Below are 15502 nucleotides of genomic sequence, written 5' to 3'. Positions count from 1 at the left end.
TCTATGTTTTGCAGCGGCGTCAGTTGAGACAAACGATGCTGGCGAACTGCACATTCTGCAGAACTGCCGCCGCTCGGTGTGTGCGTGCGGATGGATTGGGCACAGAATCTCGCCATCTCCTCAGCTATGATGGCTTATGCAGGCGAATAAAAGACGAGAACATTGAAAGCGGTTTATGTGATATATGTGTGGCATTCTGCAGTGGCTGGGTCGGCGCCAGCAGCTCCCGGCGCCTCCCGACCCGCCCTGTTTTCTCCCGGTCAGCCGCCGCGCTCTGCTCCCTCCGCTCTGGTCGGCCCGAGACGCCGCCCGGCGGCTGTTTTCGGGTTTCTAGGCCAGCGCCATTCGGGGCGACTGCAGTGCACAATGACGAGCCGTCTCGGCCGGCTGGAGATTTACGGCCGCCGACCGCAGATAACACTGGGATCACGGCCGCCCCATCCAGGCCGGCACGCCAGCAAATTTCCGTCAACAATCACGGCTATCTATCGTGGCAGGAGCACTTTTGCGGGCTAGCACAGGCCACCAGAGGTGAGCGATGGTTCCAGTTAGCCGCCATCTCGAGTCTCAAAGCCGACTTCTATCTGCTGACTCTGCCCTCTATTAGGGCCATCCAGAGATGAGGAATATCCTATTCCAGGGATGATCACAAGCTGATCAAAAGCGAAAGTCACTTACATTTGTTAATTATGCTGATATAATCTATGCTATTTTATTGAAAGTAATAAAAAGAATGTAAAATCGTGATATCGCTTTTTTTCTTAGTGCTATAAATCGACAGTACCTACCATGAACTGACTTATGTGCTCCTCATGAGCTGCTTTTAGTTCCCATGCTTACTGTAAGGACGAATATCACTTGAGCGATTCTGCAACGTATGAGGAACATTCTTTTTGTTTGGACATTAGTGTGCCACAAGGAAAAGCGATCAATGGCCGTGTCCGTGGCCCCATTCGGTGATTCATTGAGAGGAGAGCTATCGGAACGGGACAGTGGGCCACGTCTGAGACATCCAATCCACGCAAACTAGGTCACACCAGATGGATGGTCACCACTGCAGCGTATTCCACCGGCGGCGGGTCCCAAGAACATCGTTATGCCGGGCCTCCCATTGCATTTGAGCGCCACGGACCATTCACAAATCACACTCTTCACCTTCCCATGCCAAACTATTTTTATATTTATTTCATTTTATCATTCGACAACAGATGCTGCTGGAATTGATGGCTTTCATTCGATAGAAAAATGTTTTTTTTTTTCGGCAGATATATCCCATTCATACCAATGCACCGGATACAAGCGCCGAGCATGAGTGATTGATTGTCAAATTTGCATTGTTTTTCCTGGAAATTGTATTGCATTCTACGAATAAAATTCATTCTTTGGAAAGCTACCTACAGTTAACAATGCCTAGTGTCTGATAACCGACAAACCCCGTTAACGGGAAAATATTCTGCAGCTGTATGCTTCTGAATATGTTGACACGGTTCTTTACCAGTTAATTCTCTTTCAGGCCTCATTTTGCTCCATGGCAATCAAGACGCTGATTTCAGTGTCGACGTTCGTGGTGCTGGGGCTCATCTGCGCCTACCACGCTCTGGAGGTGCAGGTAGGTGCTGGTGTTGGGGCTGCTTTGGTGCTGGTGTTGGTGGTGCTGGTGTTGGTGGTGCTGGGTTAGTGCTGGGGCTCATCTGCGCCTACCACGCTCTGGAGGTGCAGGTAGGTGGCACTGGGGCTGTGTGGTGCTGCTGCTGGTGCTGGGGCTGCGTGGTGGTGCTGGGGCTGCGTGGTGGTGCTGGGGCTGCGTGGTGATGCTGGGCCGTGTGGTGGTGGTGCTGGTCGTGCTAGGCTAGTGCCGGGGCTCTCTGCGCGTACCACGCTCTGGAGGTCCAGGTAGGTGCTAGTGGTGCGGGCGCTGGGAATTGGTGCTGGCGCTGGTTTCGTGGTGCCTGAGCTGTGCAATCGTGACAGAAGGTGATGGTATTAGTGCTTGGACCGAAAACGTGTCTATTGTTTGAGCGCAAGGCCGGCTCCCATAGTCTTCTCAGCTCGTCTTGTATGTATGTATAAGTAAATTGTTCGTGCATTTCTTGCTCACCACTCCAGACTCAACGCATCGAGACTGCTCGCTTACCACAACCAGATCACCATATATTTCAGCCGTACACTTATAGAACAAGCTTTGTACGTTCTAATTCAATGTATCCACCTTCGAAGTTTCCGCGCATCGTTCATTCCAGCATCTCAGGTTTTGATTTTTAATTGTTTTAGGCATTTATTGTGTGTGTGTCTCATGCACCAAATGTTTTCATAACCCTTTAATTCATTGTCGTACGTTTCGCGTTTTCACAGTCACTTATTCCATGTATCGTAAATACGCTCCCTTTGTCGTACGACCGTGCATTGTGCATTACGTGCATCGCACGGTCGTGTATTGTACATTACGTGCATCGCACGGTCGTGTATTGTACATTACGTGTATGGCCCGGCCGTATATCCAGCGTGAGAGCGGGTTGGCCGCCGGCCGCCGGCCGTGAGCTACCTGTGAGCTCATTGGAGGCCGATCAATACGAGGCAGCGGGCTGACACAGCGGCGGCGCTCCCGGCGGACGGGCAGCGCGGCCCACCTGCTGCACGGCACAGCACAGCACAACGGCCCAACAGCACAGTACAGCACAGCACAGCATAGCACAGCACAGCACAGCGCAACACAGCACGGCACAACATAGCACAGCACAGTATATACAGCACAGCACAGCTCAGCAAAGCGGTCGACGCTCCCGGCGGACGGGCAGGGCGGCACACCTGCCGCACAGCACAGCACAGCACAGCACAGCACAGTACAATAGAGCACAACACAACACAGCGGCCTATACACAGCAGCGCAGTACAGCAAAACACAGCACAACACAGCACAACACAGCACACCACACCACAGCATAGCACAGCACAACACAGCCCGCGACGGCAAATGCTCTATTCCAAGTCAGGGTGTTACCTCTCAAGCAACAACGATGCGGACGACAATGGGTAAATAATTGATTGACAATCAGCAAAGTCAAGAATCTTAGCGAAATGAATATATTCACAATAACTAGACGCAATGACTGGATATTGGATAAGAGCGGCCTGTGTAAGACGGGTTTTGATGCGAGGCAATTAACTGTAAAACTACACAGTGCCATGGTCCAGCCGACTATGTGGCGTGGGCAGATGACACAGTGCTGATGCCAATGAGCATCTGTGATGAGTAGCTAGTCTACATTGGCTGCAAGCAGCATTTAACCAGTAAATCGCTCAAACCAGTTCAAATTCCACCTGTCCGGCAGTTAAATGTGATTTGTTGGAAGGGAGAGCAGAATGGGCAGTTCAACTGGTCGGATTGAGCTATTCAGCGAACAGGTTGCCCAGTGGATGGATCCGGTCCTGCCCATACTCCCATCGATTGGACTGCCAGGAGCGGCCATTTCGTGCGCTAGTTTCAACTGCCGTCACTGACTTTCTGCGCACGCCATCTTGACAGCCGCCCACACCCGCACACAGCTGCTGACTCCATCTTTTCGTCCATCCATATGGGTGTCTCGGCGGCTGTCCCAGCACAGCGCCGCGGCCGGCCGTTTACATGGCTCCCGCGGCTCGGCCCGGTGACATTTCTACATCGATTTCTGGGCCCTGACACGGGCCGGGCAGCTCAAACATCCTTCAATGAGTCCCGAGAACGGCGCTGGTGCGCGTCATAATCGCTCCGACACGACCTCATAGCACGTGGCTCGGGATCACCGGCGACCATCGCAGCCAAATATTGGTCGGCGCGGTGGGCGCGCGGCGGCTGAATCGACCCCGGGCGACAGGCGCCGGACGACCTCCGTGACCTCGGCGGCGGGCCGGCCGGACCGGGCGCGCCGCGCTGAATATGCAGCCGCCAGAGCACCGGATGGCCTCTGTTGTCATGTGCGAGATTAGAGCGCCCGAAAGAAAGGGAGTTGTCCCCGGGGGCCGCCGGCCGTGCCCGGGAACAGGACCAGCGGCCGTGGCGTCACCGGCCGCGGCTGACGTCACGGCGCTGAGCGGTGGCCGATTCCCGGTCAGTGCTGGACTCCCAAGAGCGGCGAGTTGGAGCCACTGAACGGGCGGCGGGGTGGACCACCGGCCACCATCCGTGCTAATGTTTTGGGCGAGGCGAACCTGGATGATACGCTCCCGGGCCTGGGAATCGGAGCGTGTTTTGTGACACTGTGCGTCGGTGAAATGTCCTGGTGACACGCTTGTGAGTCGTTCCGTTGGCGTGTCCCGTTGACACGTATCGGTGGTGAATCACCTAAAGTGTCACGCGATTGGTCAATCTATCGGTCATTCTCGTCATTAATTAGCTTATCCATCGTCGGTCGTTTTTGCCATTCGGTTGTCAGTGGGCGATGACGTATGCTGGACGCAGATGCTAGAATAACAGCGCATATCCATTGCGCAATGTTGTTATGGGATGAACGCCGCCTCTGGGCAGCAGCTTATCGCTCCGATAAGGACTCCCCCAGGTCACTATCAACGCATTACGCGTGCGTGAGTAGGCCGCAGGCCCGGTTAGCGCCGTTCCTGTATTCATTGTTTTGTGCAGCTGTCGCGCACAGCCTGGTTCGGCGCCACTCGGCCCAACAATAATACTGCGTACGTGTGCGCGCACGTTGATGAGGTGGATGGCGAGGCCGACCGACGGGCCGACGGTGTGTGTATGTGTGTGCGCTCGTTTATAATCGGTGGGCGGTGTGTCGCCAGTGACGCCGTTTGCCCTGGGTACGACTGTTCAATACGAGCGGCAGACAGTCGGCGCCGCGGTGCCGCCGACGGCGTATGGACGGCCCGCAGTCATTTCCCAGCGCTATCGGCTTCTCACGGCAATGGATGTGATCAGAACCACATCGGGTACGGGTCACCGGGTCACCAGGTCACCGGGTCGCCTGGGTCAGATGGGACGGCGGGGTCGGCTCAGAGTCGACCCTTCGACCCAGGGTCGAGAACGGAGCGAGCCGGGAGGGTGGAGGGACGCGGCAGTCTGCCTGTCTGCTGCGGCCGGGATACATCAGCCTGCCTGTCTGCCAAGGCTGCGCAGTCGGAGTTGGAGTCGGAGTCGGAGCCGGAGTTGGTCGGAGTCGACAGTTCTGCCCAGAGTCGGAGTCGAAGTCGGAGTTGGTTTTTTGAAGTCGGATTCGGAGTCGGAGTCGGAGTCGAAGTCGCAGAAAATCCATCGACTCGGCAACCCTGCTGTGTGCTATAACTAGGACACGGCAGTCTGGCTGTCGGCTGAGGCCGGGACACGCAACCTGTCTGCAGCGGGAGTCTGCGGTGGGAGCCGGGTGCGCCAGCCTGGCTGTCTGCAGCAGGAGCCGGGTACGCCAGCCTGCCCGTCTGTGGCGGGAGCACGGCAGCCTGGCTGTCTGCGGCGGGAGCCGGGTGCGCCAGCCTGGCTGTCTGTCTGTGGCAGGAGCCAGGTGCGCCAGCCCGCCTGTCTGCGGCGGGAGCCTGTCTGCGGCGGGAGCCGGGTGCGCCAGCCTGTCTGTCTGCCGCGGGAGCCAGGTGCGCCAGCCTGTCTGTCTGCAGTAGGAGCCGGGTGCGCCAGCCTGTCTGTCTGCAGTAGGAGCCGGGTGCGCCAGCCTGCCTGTCTGTGGCGGGAGCACGGCAGCCTGGCTGTCTGCGGCGGGAGCCGGGTGCGCCAGCCCGCCTGTCTGCGGCAGGATCGGAACGCCAGCCTGCCTGTCTGCGGCAGGAGCCGGGTGCGCCAGCCTGTCTCTGTCTGCGGCGGGACCGGGTGCGCCAGCCCGTCTGTCTGTGGCGGGAGCCCGCCTGTCTGCGGCGGGAGCCGGGTGCGCCAGCCTGTCTCTGTCTGCGGCGGGAGCCGGGTGCGCCAGCCCGTCTGTCTGCGGCGGGAGCCTGCCTGTCTGTGGCGGGAGCCGGGTACGCCAGCCTGCCCGTCTGTGGCGGGAGCCGGGTGCGCCAGCCCGCCTGTCTGCGGCGATAGCCTGGCTGTCTGCGGCGGGAGCCGGGTGCGCCAGCCTGCCTGTCTGCGGCGGGAGCACGGCAGCCTGGCTGTCTGCGGCGGGAGCCCGCCTGTCTGCGGAGGTAGCCCGCCTGTCTGCGGCGGGAGCCGGGCCGGCCACCATCGACCTGCGCCGATCTCGGTTGTTTATGTGACTTTCAGTCGATCAATCCAAGTGAACCGGTGCGCTGCATTATTGAAGCGCGCCGCTCGGGCCGAACCTTGGAAGAATGGTGGAGCGTGGCCGTCAAGGTCGGCCCGCCTACTCTACCCACGCAGCCCAGAGGCGAACGGACCACTTCTGAATCCACAGCACGGGACTCAGGAGGAAACAAAATGTTATTTAGTCACCAATTCCTTTCCAATCTGGAAACGTCTTTTGTTGGCAACGGAAGGCTCACGAAAAATTGTTTTGCTATGTTGTCATGTGTTCGCAAATGCTGTCATTCTTTGTCACGACTTATGCCCCGTTGAGCTCCGATTTATCTTCCATGGACTCCGTTCTGTATACAGGTCTGTCGGGGTGCCTTTTTGTGCCGTCTACGGTCTAATGTGACGGAAGCCACTCGCTCTTTTCTCTCGGCCTAATGTGACGGAAGTGTCGGTTTCTCTCTCGCTGGACGGCTCCCTTACCCGTCAGCGTCACCATTGACCACTGCCTCGCTCTGTGGCTGGACCGGATGTACTCTTCCTCTATATGTCTCTCTAGTCTCTCTCCCTCTCTCCATCTCTCTCTCTCACTCACTCTCTCTCTCTCTCTCTCTCTCTCTCTCTCTCTCTCTCTCTCTCTCTCTCTCTCTCTCTCTCTCTCTCTCTCTCCCTATATCTCTCATTCTCTTTTTTCTATCTCTGGCTCTCCTTCTCTTTCTTTCTTATCTACCAATACATGTATGTCTCTCTTTCCGTCTCTCTCCTCCGTCCATTTCTCATTCTGGCCCCTTCCCCGTGCGCAGCTGTGCAAAAACGACTCCGACTGGGCCGTTGTCTGTGGCGATTCCTACCGGTGATCGTCGACACAAACAACTCGGAGAGCCTTTCTCCTCAGCGGACCGGCGTGGCGCGGTCTGACGTTTCTCTCCCTCCCTCCCTCTCTCTCTCTCTCTCTCTCTCTCTCTCTCTCTCTTTCTCTCTCTATCTCTCTCCTCTCTCTCTCTCTCTCTCTCTCTCTCTCTCTCTCTCTCTCTCTCTCCCTCTCTCTTTCCCTGCTCCGAGTGCACCTCCCGTGATCCGGTGACGCTGTCACCGCCACCATCCCTCTCCCCTCTCCCTTCCTCCCCTCCCAGCCTCCCATCCTCCCCTCCCAGCCTTCCATCCTTCCTCTCTCTCTCTCTCTCTCCCAGCCCTTCCTCCGCCGCCACCGCCGCCGCGCTGGGAGCCAGGGTCGACGCCACGGCCGCTGTCGGCGGCGACGGCGGCTTCTGATGACATTGCTCGATGTGGAGGCAGTCTGTCGCTATCGACGACCTCCCTCGCGGGACCGGGGCGCCGAAATTCGACGACGACGAGTGTTGGAGCAGGCCGTCGACGCCGACTCCTCAGCCTCCCCGGCCGTCGCCGCCGTCACCAATTCCTTGTCTTGACAGTTGTGTGTGTCTTACCCGGTCCAGTTGGAAATAACTCGGTTGAAACGTGACGCAACGAGGAGTTGGTATCGAACTGACGTGACTGGTAGCCACAAGCAATCAGATGATGAGAGCTGTTTTAGTGGACATTGAAGCCGCCCATAAAATAAACGGTCGTGGAGTATGGCCAATGACTGATGAATTCACAGTAATTAACTCGTCACTCGAGTCTAGTTTTTTCGATAAATCCCCGCAACCGAGGAATCCGTTAATAGTGATCCAGGCTCAGCACGTCAGCATTACCAGTGAGCCCACAGGCCCACTCCACAAAGACCGCTGATTTTTCTGACTTTTTCCCAGCACTTTGATCGAGCCGAATAACACCCTTTGTTGAATTTCACATGTGTCTGTTTTGCCCGGGCAGGCTGGGGATTGCCGGCCCTCTGACAGTGGTTATGCCTGGTGGTTATGCCTTTCAACAAATCTTCAACAACCGTGCTTGGAGTTTGGACTGAAATCACTTCTCTGGTGTTATGTTTACAGCATGCGAATTGTGCATTTTGGTGTGTGTAAAACTGAATTTATGAAGTTTCGCATGCATCGAAGCAAGGCCTCAGAAACACAAGATACCAAACTACGTTGAAGTTTGAATGAACGCTGATGCAAGCGCTAGTTAGAGTTCCGCGATGCGAGGCATTCTTGGCACTGGTGAAACTTCTGCACAAAAGCCAACTAATAGTTCGTGTCCATTGTTCAATTTCTTTGTTATAACTTTGGGAAAGTAGTTGATGCATTGTGTTTTTATCCGAAGCGATGCCTCCTTCGAATTCCTATCACAGACCTCCAATGTGTTGCAGCATTCAACCATGTGAAAATGTGATTTATTTTATGACTTTTTGTGTCATCGGCTTCCAATAGACCAGTCCATAGCGTACCTTGTACAATCCCTGCTCCCCAGTGACGTGCGCCACAGTCAGCCGTCGTCATCACCTGCGCCCTGCACCCCACCCCGTGTCCAGAACCGCTGAACCCGTCGGGACACTCACCCGGCGCCTGACACCGTGCCCTCCTTGTCTCCGCAGCTGTTCATGATCGACAACTGCGCCGACGACTGGCGAATCGCCATGACGTGGCAGCGCAACGTTCAGATCTTCATCGAGCTGCTCATATGCGCCATCCACCCGATCCCGGGCGAGTACTACTTCATTTGGACCACCAAGCTGTCCAACAACGGCAACAGCGGCCGCACGCTCAGCCGCAAGGTGCCCGTCGACGTGACGCTCTCGCTGCCCATGTTCCTGAGGCTGTACCTCATCTGCCGCGTGATGCTGCTGCACTCCAAGCTGTTCACGGACGCGTCATCGCGCAGCATCGGCGCGCTGAACCGGATCAACTTCAACACGCGCTTTGTGCTGAAAACTCTGATGACGATATGCCCGGGCACGGTTCTGCTTGTGTTCATGGTGTCGCTGTGGATCATCGCCAGCTGGACGCTGCGCCAGTGCGAACGGTAAGAGGGCCGCCGGGCCCGGCCGGGCGGTCTGCTGCTGGTGGCGAGGGCCTCGTACCGGGAGCGGGAGGGGGCAGAGGTCAGGGAGGGAGAACGGGAATCGGGGAGTGCGGTGAGGGAAAATGGGACTGGAAATCTAACTCGTGGGACTGCTGGGCTGCAATAGAGGGTTCAGAATCAGTCGGGGAATATCAATTTGGGATTTCTCTGTATTGTGCTTAGAAGTCATTTGTTCGGCCGTGCCTGAGACAATGGGTCGGTTATGATGTGAATGTGTTTATTTCTGATGGCCAAATTCAGTTCGATCTCGGTGTGTCCTTTGTTAGAAAATGTCTAGAGTCTGCTTGAGCGATGGTTAGAATAGTGGCTATAATTTTTGCTTGGTGCAGAACTATGTGTCTCATTGCCGTGTTGGGGATGGATCAAATCCCATCATTGGCCGAGTCATGGTGAGTGAGGGGCGCTTACACACTCTCTCAGTTGTACAATCTGTTGGAGCCCTGCAGTCGGCCGGGCAGCGGCACCTCTGGACACCGTCCCGAGTGCCAGCCGCCGCTCCGCCGGTCCGCCGGCCGCCGCCCCCTAAACCGGCGCCGGCCCGAGCCGCGGCACAGTAAGCGCCCCTCACCGAGAAATGCTCCGGCCCCGGGCCGCTCAGCTCCAGCCATGGTCATGGCACACGGAACCAATACGCCCAATTCGCCGCCCGGTCACCGGCCAAAACCCGACAGACCCCGCCACCTCGCGATCTCTCGGCTTCATGACTCCCGATGATGGCGAATTTTGAGCCAGCCCGCGCGCCCGCATCCTTTATGGCGTCTCACTTATTGCACGCGCTGACATACCCTTTAGCTTGCTTCCGCCCGCGCCTCTTTTTCTTTCTTTCTCTCTATCTAAACGTTGTCACGACAGCCGTCTCGCCACGGCTTAAACCGTTCTCTTTCCTGCCCTCCACACTTTCCGTCTAGATGTACAAAATCTGCTAGCTGGCGCATGTTGGTGTAGTGCAGCTGGACATTTCAAGCGTAATGCTGACAGTCGGTAGCGTAGCTGTCGTTTGACTTCCCTGACTTGGGCGTATTTGTCTCCAGGTACCATGACCATGACCACGTCAACCTACTCAACTCGATGTGGCTGATAGCGGTTACTATTTTGTGTGTGGGCTATGGAGACATAGTACCCAACACCTACTGTGGCCGGAGCATTTCCGTGGTCTGTGGAATGATGGTAAGTTGGTGCGCGGACTGTCGGCTGACCCGATGTGTAAGTGGCTCCGCCTGTGTTCGACAGATACCACGACGATGATCACGCCAATCTCCTGAATGCCATGTGGCTGATCGCCATTACTTTTCTCTCGGTTGGATACGGGGATATTGTGCCTAATACCTACTGTGGACGCGGCATAGCGGTCACGACTGGTATCATGGTGAGTGGAGACGGCCGTGCCGGCCGGGTCGGCGTGTGCGCACCGCAGCTTGCAGCACCGCGCGTCCCCCAGCGTCACTGAAAGGATGGCCGCTGTCCGTGACTCCCAGCGTCACTGCCCGGCCGGGCTGTCTGTGACTCGAGTCTGACAGTCCGTGACTCGGGTCTGAACGGCCCGTGACTCGGTTTTATAATCCCAACCTACCCGTAATCCAGACCTATCGGTGTCATGAGACAGTGCGTATTGACAAAGACCACCGTGGAATTCCCAAACAGAGTGCACGGCCCCCATATATTATATCATACACTATTCAATTATTCACTTCTTCTTTGGATTGACAAGCTTCGGATCGATTCACGCAAATGGCTGGTCAGGCGCCGTCTGACGCTACACGACTCTCTCTCTCTCTCTCTCTCTCTCTCTCTCTCTCTCTCTCTCTCTCTCTCTCTCTCTCTCTCTCTCTCTCTCTCTCTCTCTCTCTCTCTCTTCTCTCTCCCTCTCTCTATCTTCCCATTTCTGTGGCCTGTTTGGATCTCCGGCAAGCCTGCAGCAGCTCATCCGTCCGCTTAACTGGTAGCAAGCTTTTCTGTTCTGAGCTTTTTGCCAGCGCCTCTAACCCATTCGTTTCATCTCTTCCGCCCTTTTTCTATTTTGAAGTTTGTGGTGCGGCAATCTAATCCCACTCAAAGTGGCTCGTTTAAAATTCTGCCTCGGTGGTTCTGATGACAGCGGTTGACGTGTAATTTGGCAGACGATTTTGCCCGTTTCGGGCTGTCCGGTATGTCCTGAATAAGCTAAATAGGCCTTCAAAGTAAAATCAACAGGCTGGCGACGACGGCCGTGCGTTAGGCATGTAAATCCCTGGATGGAGGAAAAGTGGTAGCAGACTGGCGCCAATCATTTGCAAAGTTTGGCTTAGAAGCTAAAAACAGGTATAAATGAGCTTGTAATTAAAAGAGACAATCAGTATGTACAAATATACATACAAATTCATTAGTGAGCGTTCAAAGTTAAAAGAAAACAATGGTGAATCAACATATTATTTTGCACAACATTAGGTAAAGATAAGGCAGCAAAGTTTATATTTATGCTAATTGTTATTACCAACCGGTTCAGAAATGTGTAAGTGCTGACCATACGTGCTGACAAACAAGCGTTGTTAAGCTGAACCCAGGGATTGTCGCTTGACGTGTCAGAGGCAGGTATTCAAGTAATAAATGGTACAGGCATCGACAGATAGTACCTAAATAAGGAGAGTGCATTGCAAACGCACCTATCGACCGACGACAGTGTCACAAAAACTGCCGGAAAAACATTTATGGACATTTTCAAGTTGGCTAAATGGCTAGGTCTGAAATATTCAGGTCTACATCGAAAAGGCCACATACGAGTACGTACTGTACAGGGTGTTCACTAAAAATTGAGACAAAGTTTAGCAGGCTGTATCTTCGGTAAAAATGTACCGATTTAAACAAACGAGGCATTGTTGTAATGCACATTGCATCTGCTGCAAACCGTAGAGCGTCAACAGATTTGCCTGATTCCCGTAGGTCATTTTTCGGACATTTTCTTGTAAGTGTTTTCACAAGGTCTGGCACCAGTGGACCGTGAATTTGGCCAATTCGTGGCGGTAATGAGCAGCCAGTTGATTTTGTATCAAATTTAAAGACACCAATATACGTAATAGCCTTCGGCAAATCACATTAGATACTCATTTGTTAATTTCAGTCGTGGCAAATGGCTTATCGGGCCTTGTTTCAATCATGCAATTTTACATCGGCCGAAGCCCCCAAGGCGCCCCTTGATTAGTGTGCTGGCGCGAGGTCGGACCAGAAGATCACCTTCTGGTTACCTATGTTGTTCTGCATGAACCTCTAGTGCTAAATAATACACTTGACTCAGAAAGTATCATATTGTAAAGGACCGGCCTGGAAGAATAAAGTCGAACTGATGATATGCTCTGAAATAACACACGTACCACGGCATCCAGCGTTAGCTTGGATGCTAAATGGACGTTAGCTCTTGTATCATTGATAACATCACTACAGAACACTCCATTGTCTAGTTAATTGTCGCCCTTTGACAAAAACATGATTTTTCTTCCTTAAATAGATCGGTTTTTCTGCAATTTGTGGCCCTTGCTTGACCATTGTTTATTTACTTCTCTTGCCTTATGTTGTTCCCAGTCGCTTCGAGAAATCATTTACGCCGGTTGTAACTCATCCTAGCCTCAGGTGTGATATATGTTCTTCGCTTAGGCACAGTTAATACCTTACTGATCGGCAGCATTGCATCGTGAGGTGCCAAAAAGCCCCTCCACGTGCATTTTCGGGGCCCCGACCTTTCCTTTGGTCAGTATCTTCACATTTGCACCACTTCAGATTTCCTGACTCTCACGCCCACTAGAAATTTCGTCCCACCATACGGTATGTAACTAATTTCGACATTTTAAGCTTTCATTAGGTATTTGTACGTGCCAGACTCTCCCATTGACGTACTATTTTGGGAAAGCGTGCCAATTGGCTTTCGGTGGTCCTTATTTAAAACGACCTCCAACGCAACTGTTTTCATTACACCCATGAAATTTTATGCTCGGTATGATACAAAAATGTCCCTTTTATCTCCATGCTAAGTTGCATCGTAATAGCTTGCTTCACTTTTGATGTGCAGTCATTCAAAGTTTGTGTCAATTTTTAGTGAACACCCTATATTTGGTGCTTTAGTACGGTTCACACCGACCGCTCAGCCGCCTAGTCCAATGTCCGGCCAGTGCAGTGGACAGACAGTCCGGCGAGGCCGAACCGTGTTGAGGAGCCCCGGACAGCGGCCGGACAGCGGTCGTACAGCGGTCGGACAGCGCCGGACAGCGCCGGACAGAGGCCGGACAGCGGCCGGTCAGCGGCCGGACAGAGGCCGGACAGCGCTGGACAGCGGTCGGACAGCGCCGGACAGCGGCCAGACTGCAGCAGCCCGCTGACGCCGTGTTGAGGAGCCCCGGACAGCTGCCGGACAGCTGCCGGACAGCGGTCGGACTGCAGCGGGCGCGGACGCCGTGTTGAGGAGCGGTGGACAGCGCAGCGGCCAGCGGACGTTTGCCGAAGGCTTCTCTGACCGCAAAAACTGGCCTCCGCTGACGGCAACCGGAGCACGGCGATCGATTGCCCTCGTCCGCGGGGCAAAGGCCGAACTGACGCCGATAAAGAGTGTTCCGATCGTTTGAGCAATGCCAGTCAAATTGTCCAAGTGACTGGCGACGAAATCGACCGTCGCCGGCTCATCGGGGCCATCTATATGGACCGGGCCGCCGGCGACTGAGCAGTGGACTCCGATCGCGGCCTTTGTGGCCGAAGCTGTTCACCCATTCACGGCGAGCTCTCGTATATTCGGCGGCCGGGCGCGTCACGTCCCCTGGCCGCGTTATTTCTGCAGCGGCTCAGAGAGGCGCGTGCCGCCGCCGCCGCTCTGGCACTCACGGGATCCATCAGCTGCGCCGGCCGCCCGGCGCGCCCGCCCGGCTCCGGCGAATAAAATCACTGGCCACTTATCCAGCGCCGCGCGCGCCTCCTTGAGATGCAGAGAGAAGAAAATGGCGCTGCCAGTCTGGGTTTTGTCGCCCGGGACTGTGTCGGCCCATTGTTTTACAGCGCCAAGTTGGGCCGTTGGCGCGATTTCGGTGAATAGGCGCGCGGCTGCAGTTTACCGTCCGGGTGACGGCCGTCGTCGGGGCTGTCGCCGCCGGTCCCGGAAAGCCGGTCAGCGGCGGCCGACTGGCAGGGCCGACTCCGGGCCCCGACAGCGCTGACGCCGAGACCGAGCGCTGACGCTGAACGCTGGCTGCTGAGCGCATTGCTGTGGTCCTCTGTCAGCTCAGCTCACTCAGCTCTCTCTGAAGGAGTGAGTTCTGTGGCACCGGGTGCAGCGCGAAAGCTGCTCAAAACTCAGCCTGAATGACTGCGGTGGTTAGTTCGAAAAGAGCAAGGGCACTCTTTTGATATAAGACGAGTTATGGAAAGTGCGTTTTAAGTAATTCTTTTGCAAAGTTGGTTTGGCTTCATGTTTATTGTCTAAGCTTCATGTTAGTTCCAACAACTTTTGAAGCTGAATCAAGCATAATTCGTATCGTAATAATTAATTCAAGCATAATTAACTGTATAACATAAGAAAAAGAGTTAAGTTTATGCAGCGTTGCTTCAAGAAAAAAAATCAACTGTAAGGGTGCGTTCGGAGAGCGCGGAATATTCCCCGTCATCGTGAAAATTCCCCGTGTTGCGTTCGGAGAGGGACATTCCATACCGCCAATTTCAAGGATCGCCGCAACTGCGCCAAGTTGAGTTCGTGGGATTTTGTTTGGGTTATTGGGTTATTTGGTTATTTGGAAACATCTATGGCAAGATGTAATAAGAATGAAGCTCTTGAAGAAAGAACAACTAAGAAAAATCACAATTATTTTCAAAAAGTCCCATCTATACTGTGCCCCCCCCCCACCCCCACCCCAAACACACACAACACAACACTTCAAATTATCGTTTTCATTGCTTCAGAGGACAATCACACAACTGAGTAAGCATTATCAATTGTTGGATTTGCAATAAAACTGATCAGGGTGGAAACAAACGCAAGAAATATCCATTTATATTCAATAATATACTCACTCGAGCATACTGATGGGCGCCGCCATATTGACGGGAACGACGCGTGAGATGCTTTTTAGATTCCGCGCTTTCCGCGTCCGTTCCGCGGAACTTTCCCCGGGAATCGCTCTCCGAACGGCATTCGGCGGAAATTTCATGCCGGCGTGGAATATTCCCCGGGAATCTGCCTCTCCGAACGCACCCTAAGATGAAAGTAGCAATTTTTTCGATCCACCTGCGTATTTCCTCTTTTACTATTATATCTGTGATTTTACTCCATCCATACAAAACCATGCGTCATTCTGGCAATACTATGGTAGTGAAGGGAAAGCCTGTTTCGACTTT

At 54.3% G+C, this 15502-nt stretch overlaps 1 protein-coding gene across 3 annotated transcripts in view; it reads left to right on the top strand.

Moving 5' to 3' along the window:
• LOC122393168 (small conductance calcium-activated potassium channel protein-like) overlaps positions 1-15502 on the top strand; it is a 96372-nt gene that overhangs the window by 56128 nt on the left and 24742 nt on the right. For 2 of the 3 annotated variants that reach the window (XM_043388916.1, XM_043388918.1), the window contains exons 5-7: positions 1514-1609; positions 8673-9100; positions 10391-10526. In XM_043388916.1, coding sequence (XP_043244851.1) covers positions 1514-1609; positions 8673-9100; positions 10391-10526 — 660 coding nt within the window. Of the gene's footprint in view, positions 1-1513; positions 1610-8672; positions 9101-10191; positions 10328-10390; positions 10527-15502 lie in introns of all 3 variants that reach the window. The other variant, XM_043388917.1, reaches the window with a different exon arrangement.

Source organism: Amphibalanus amphitrite, unplaced genomic scaffold (genome assembly GCF_019059575.1).
Source record: "Amphibalanus amphitrite isolate SeventyFive unplaced genomic scaffold, NRLGWU_Aamphi_draft 000520F_arrow, whole genome shotgun sequence".
NCBI lineage: Eukaryota > Metazoa > Arthropoda > Thecostraca > Balanomorpha > Balanidae > Amphibalanus > Amphibalanus amphitrite.
The sequence above is the reverse complement of the archived record's forward strand: the minus strand, read 5'-3'. Positions and strand labels throughout refer to the sequence as shown.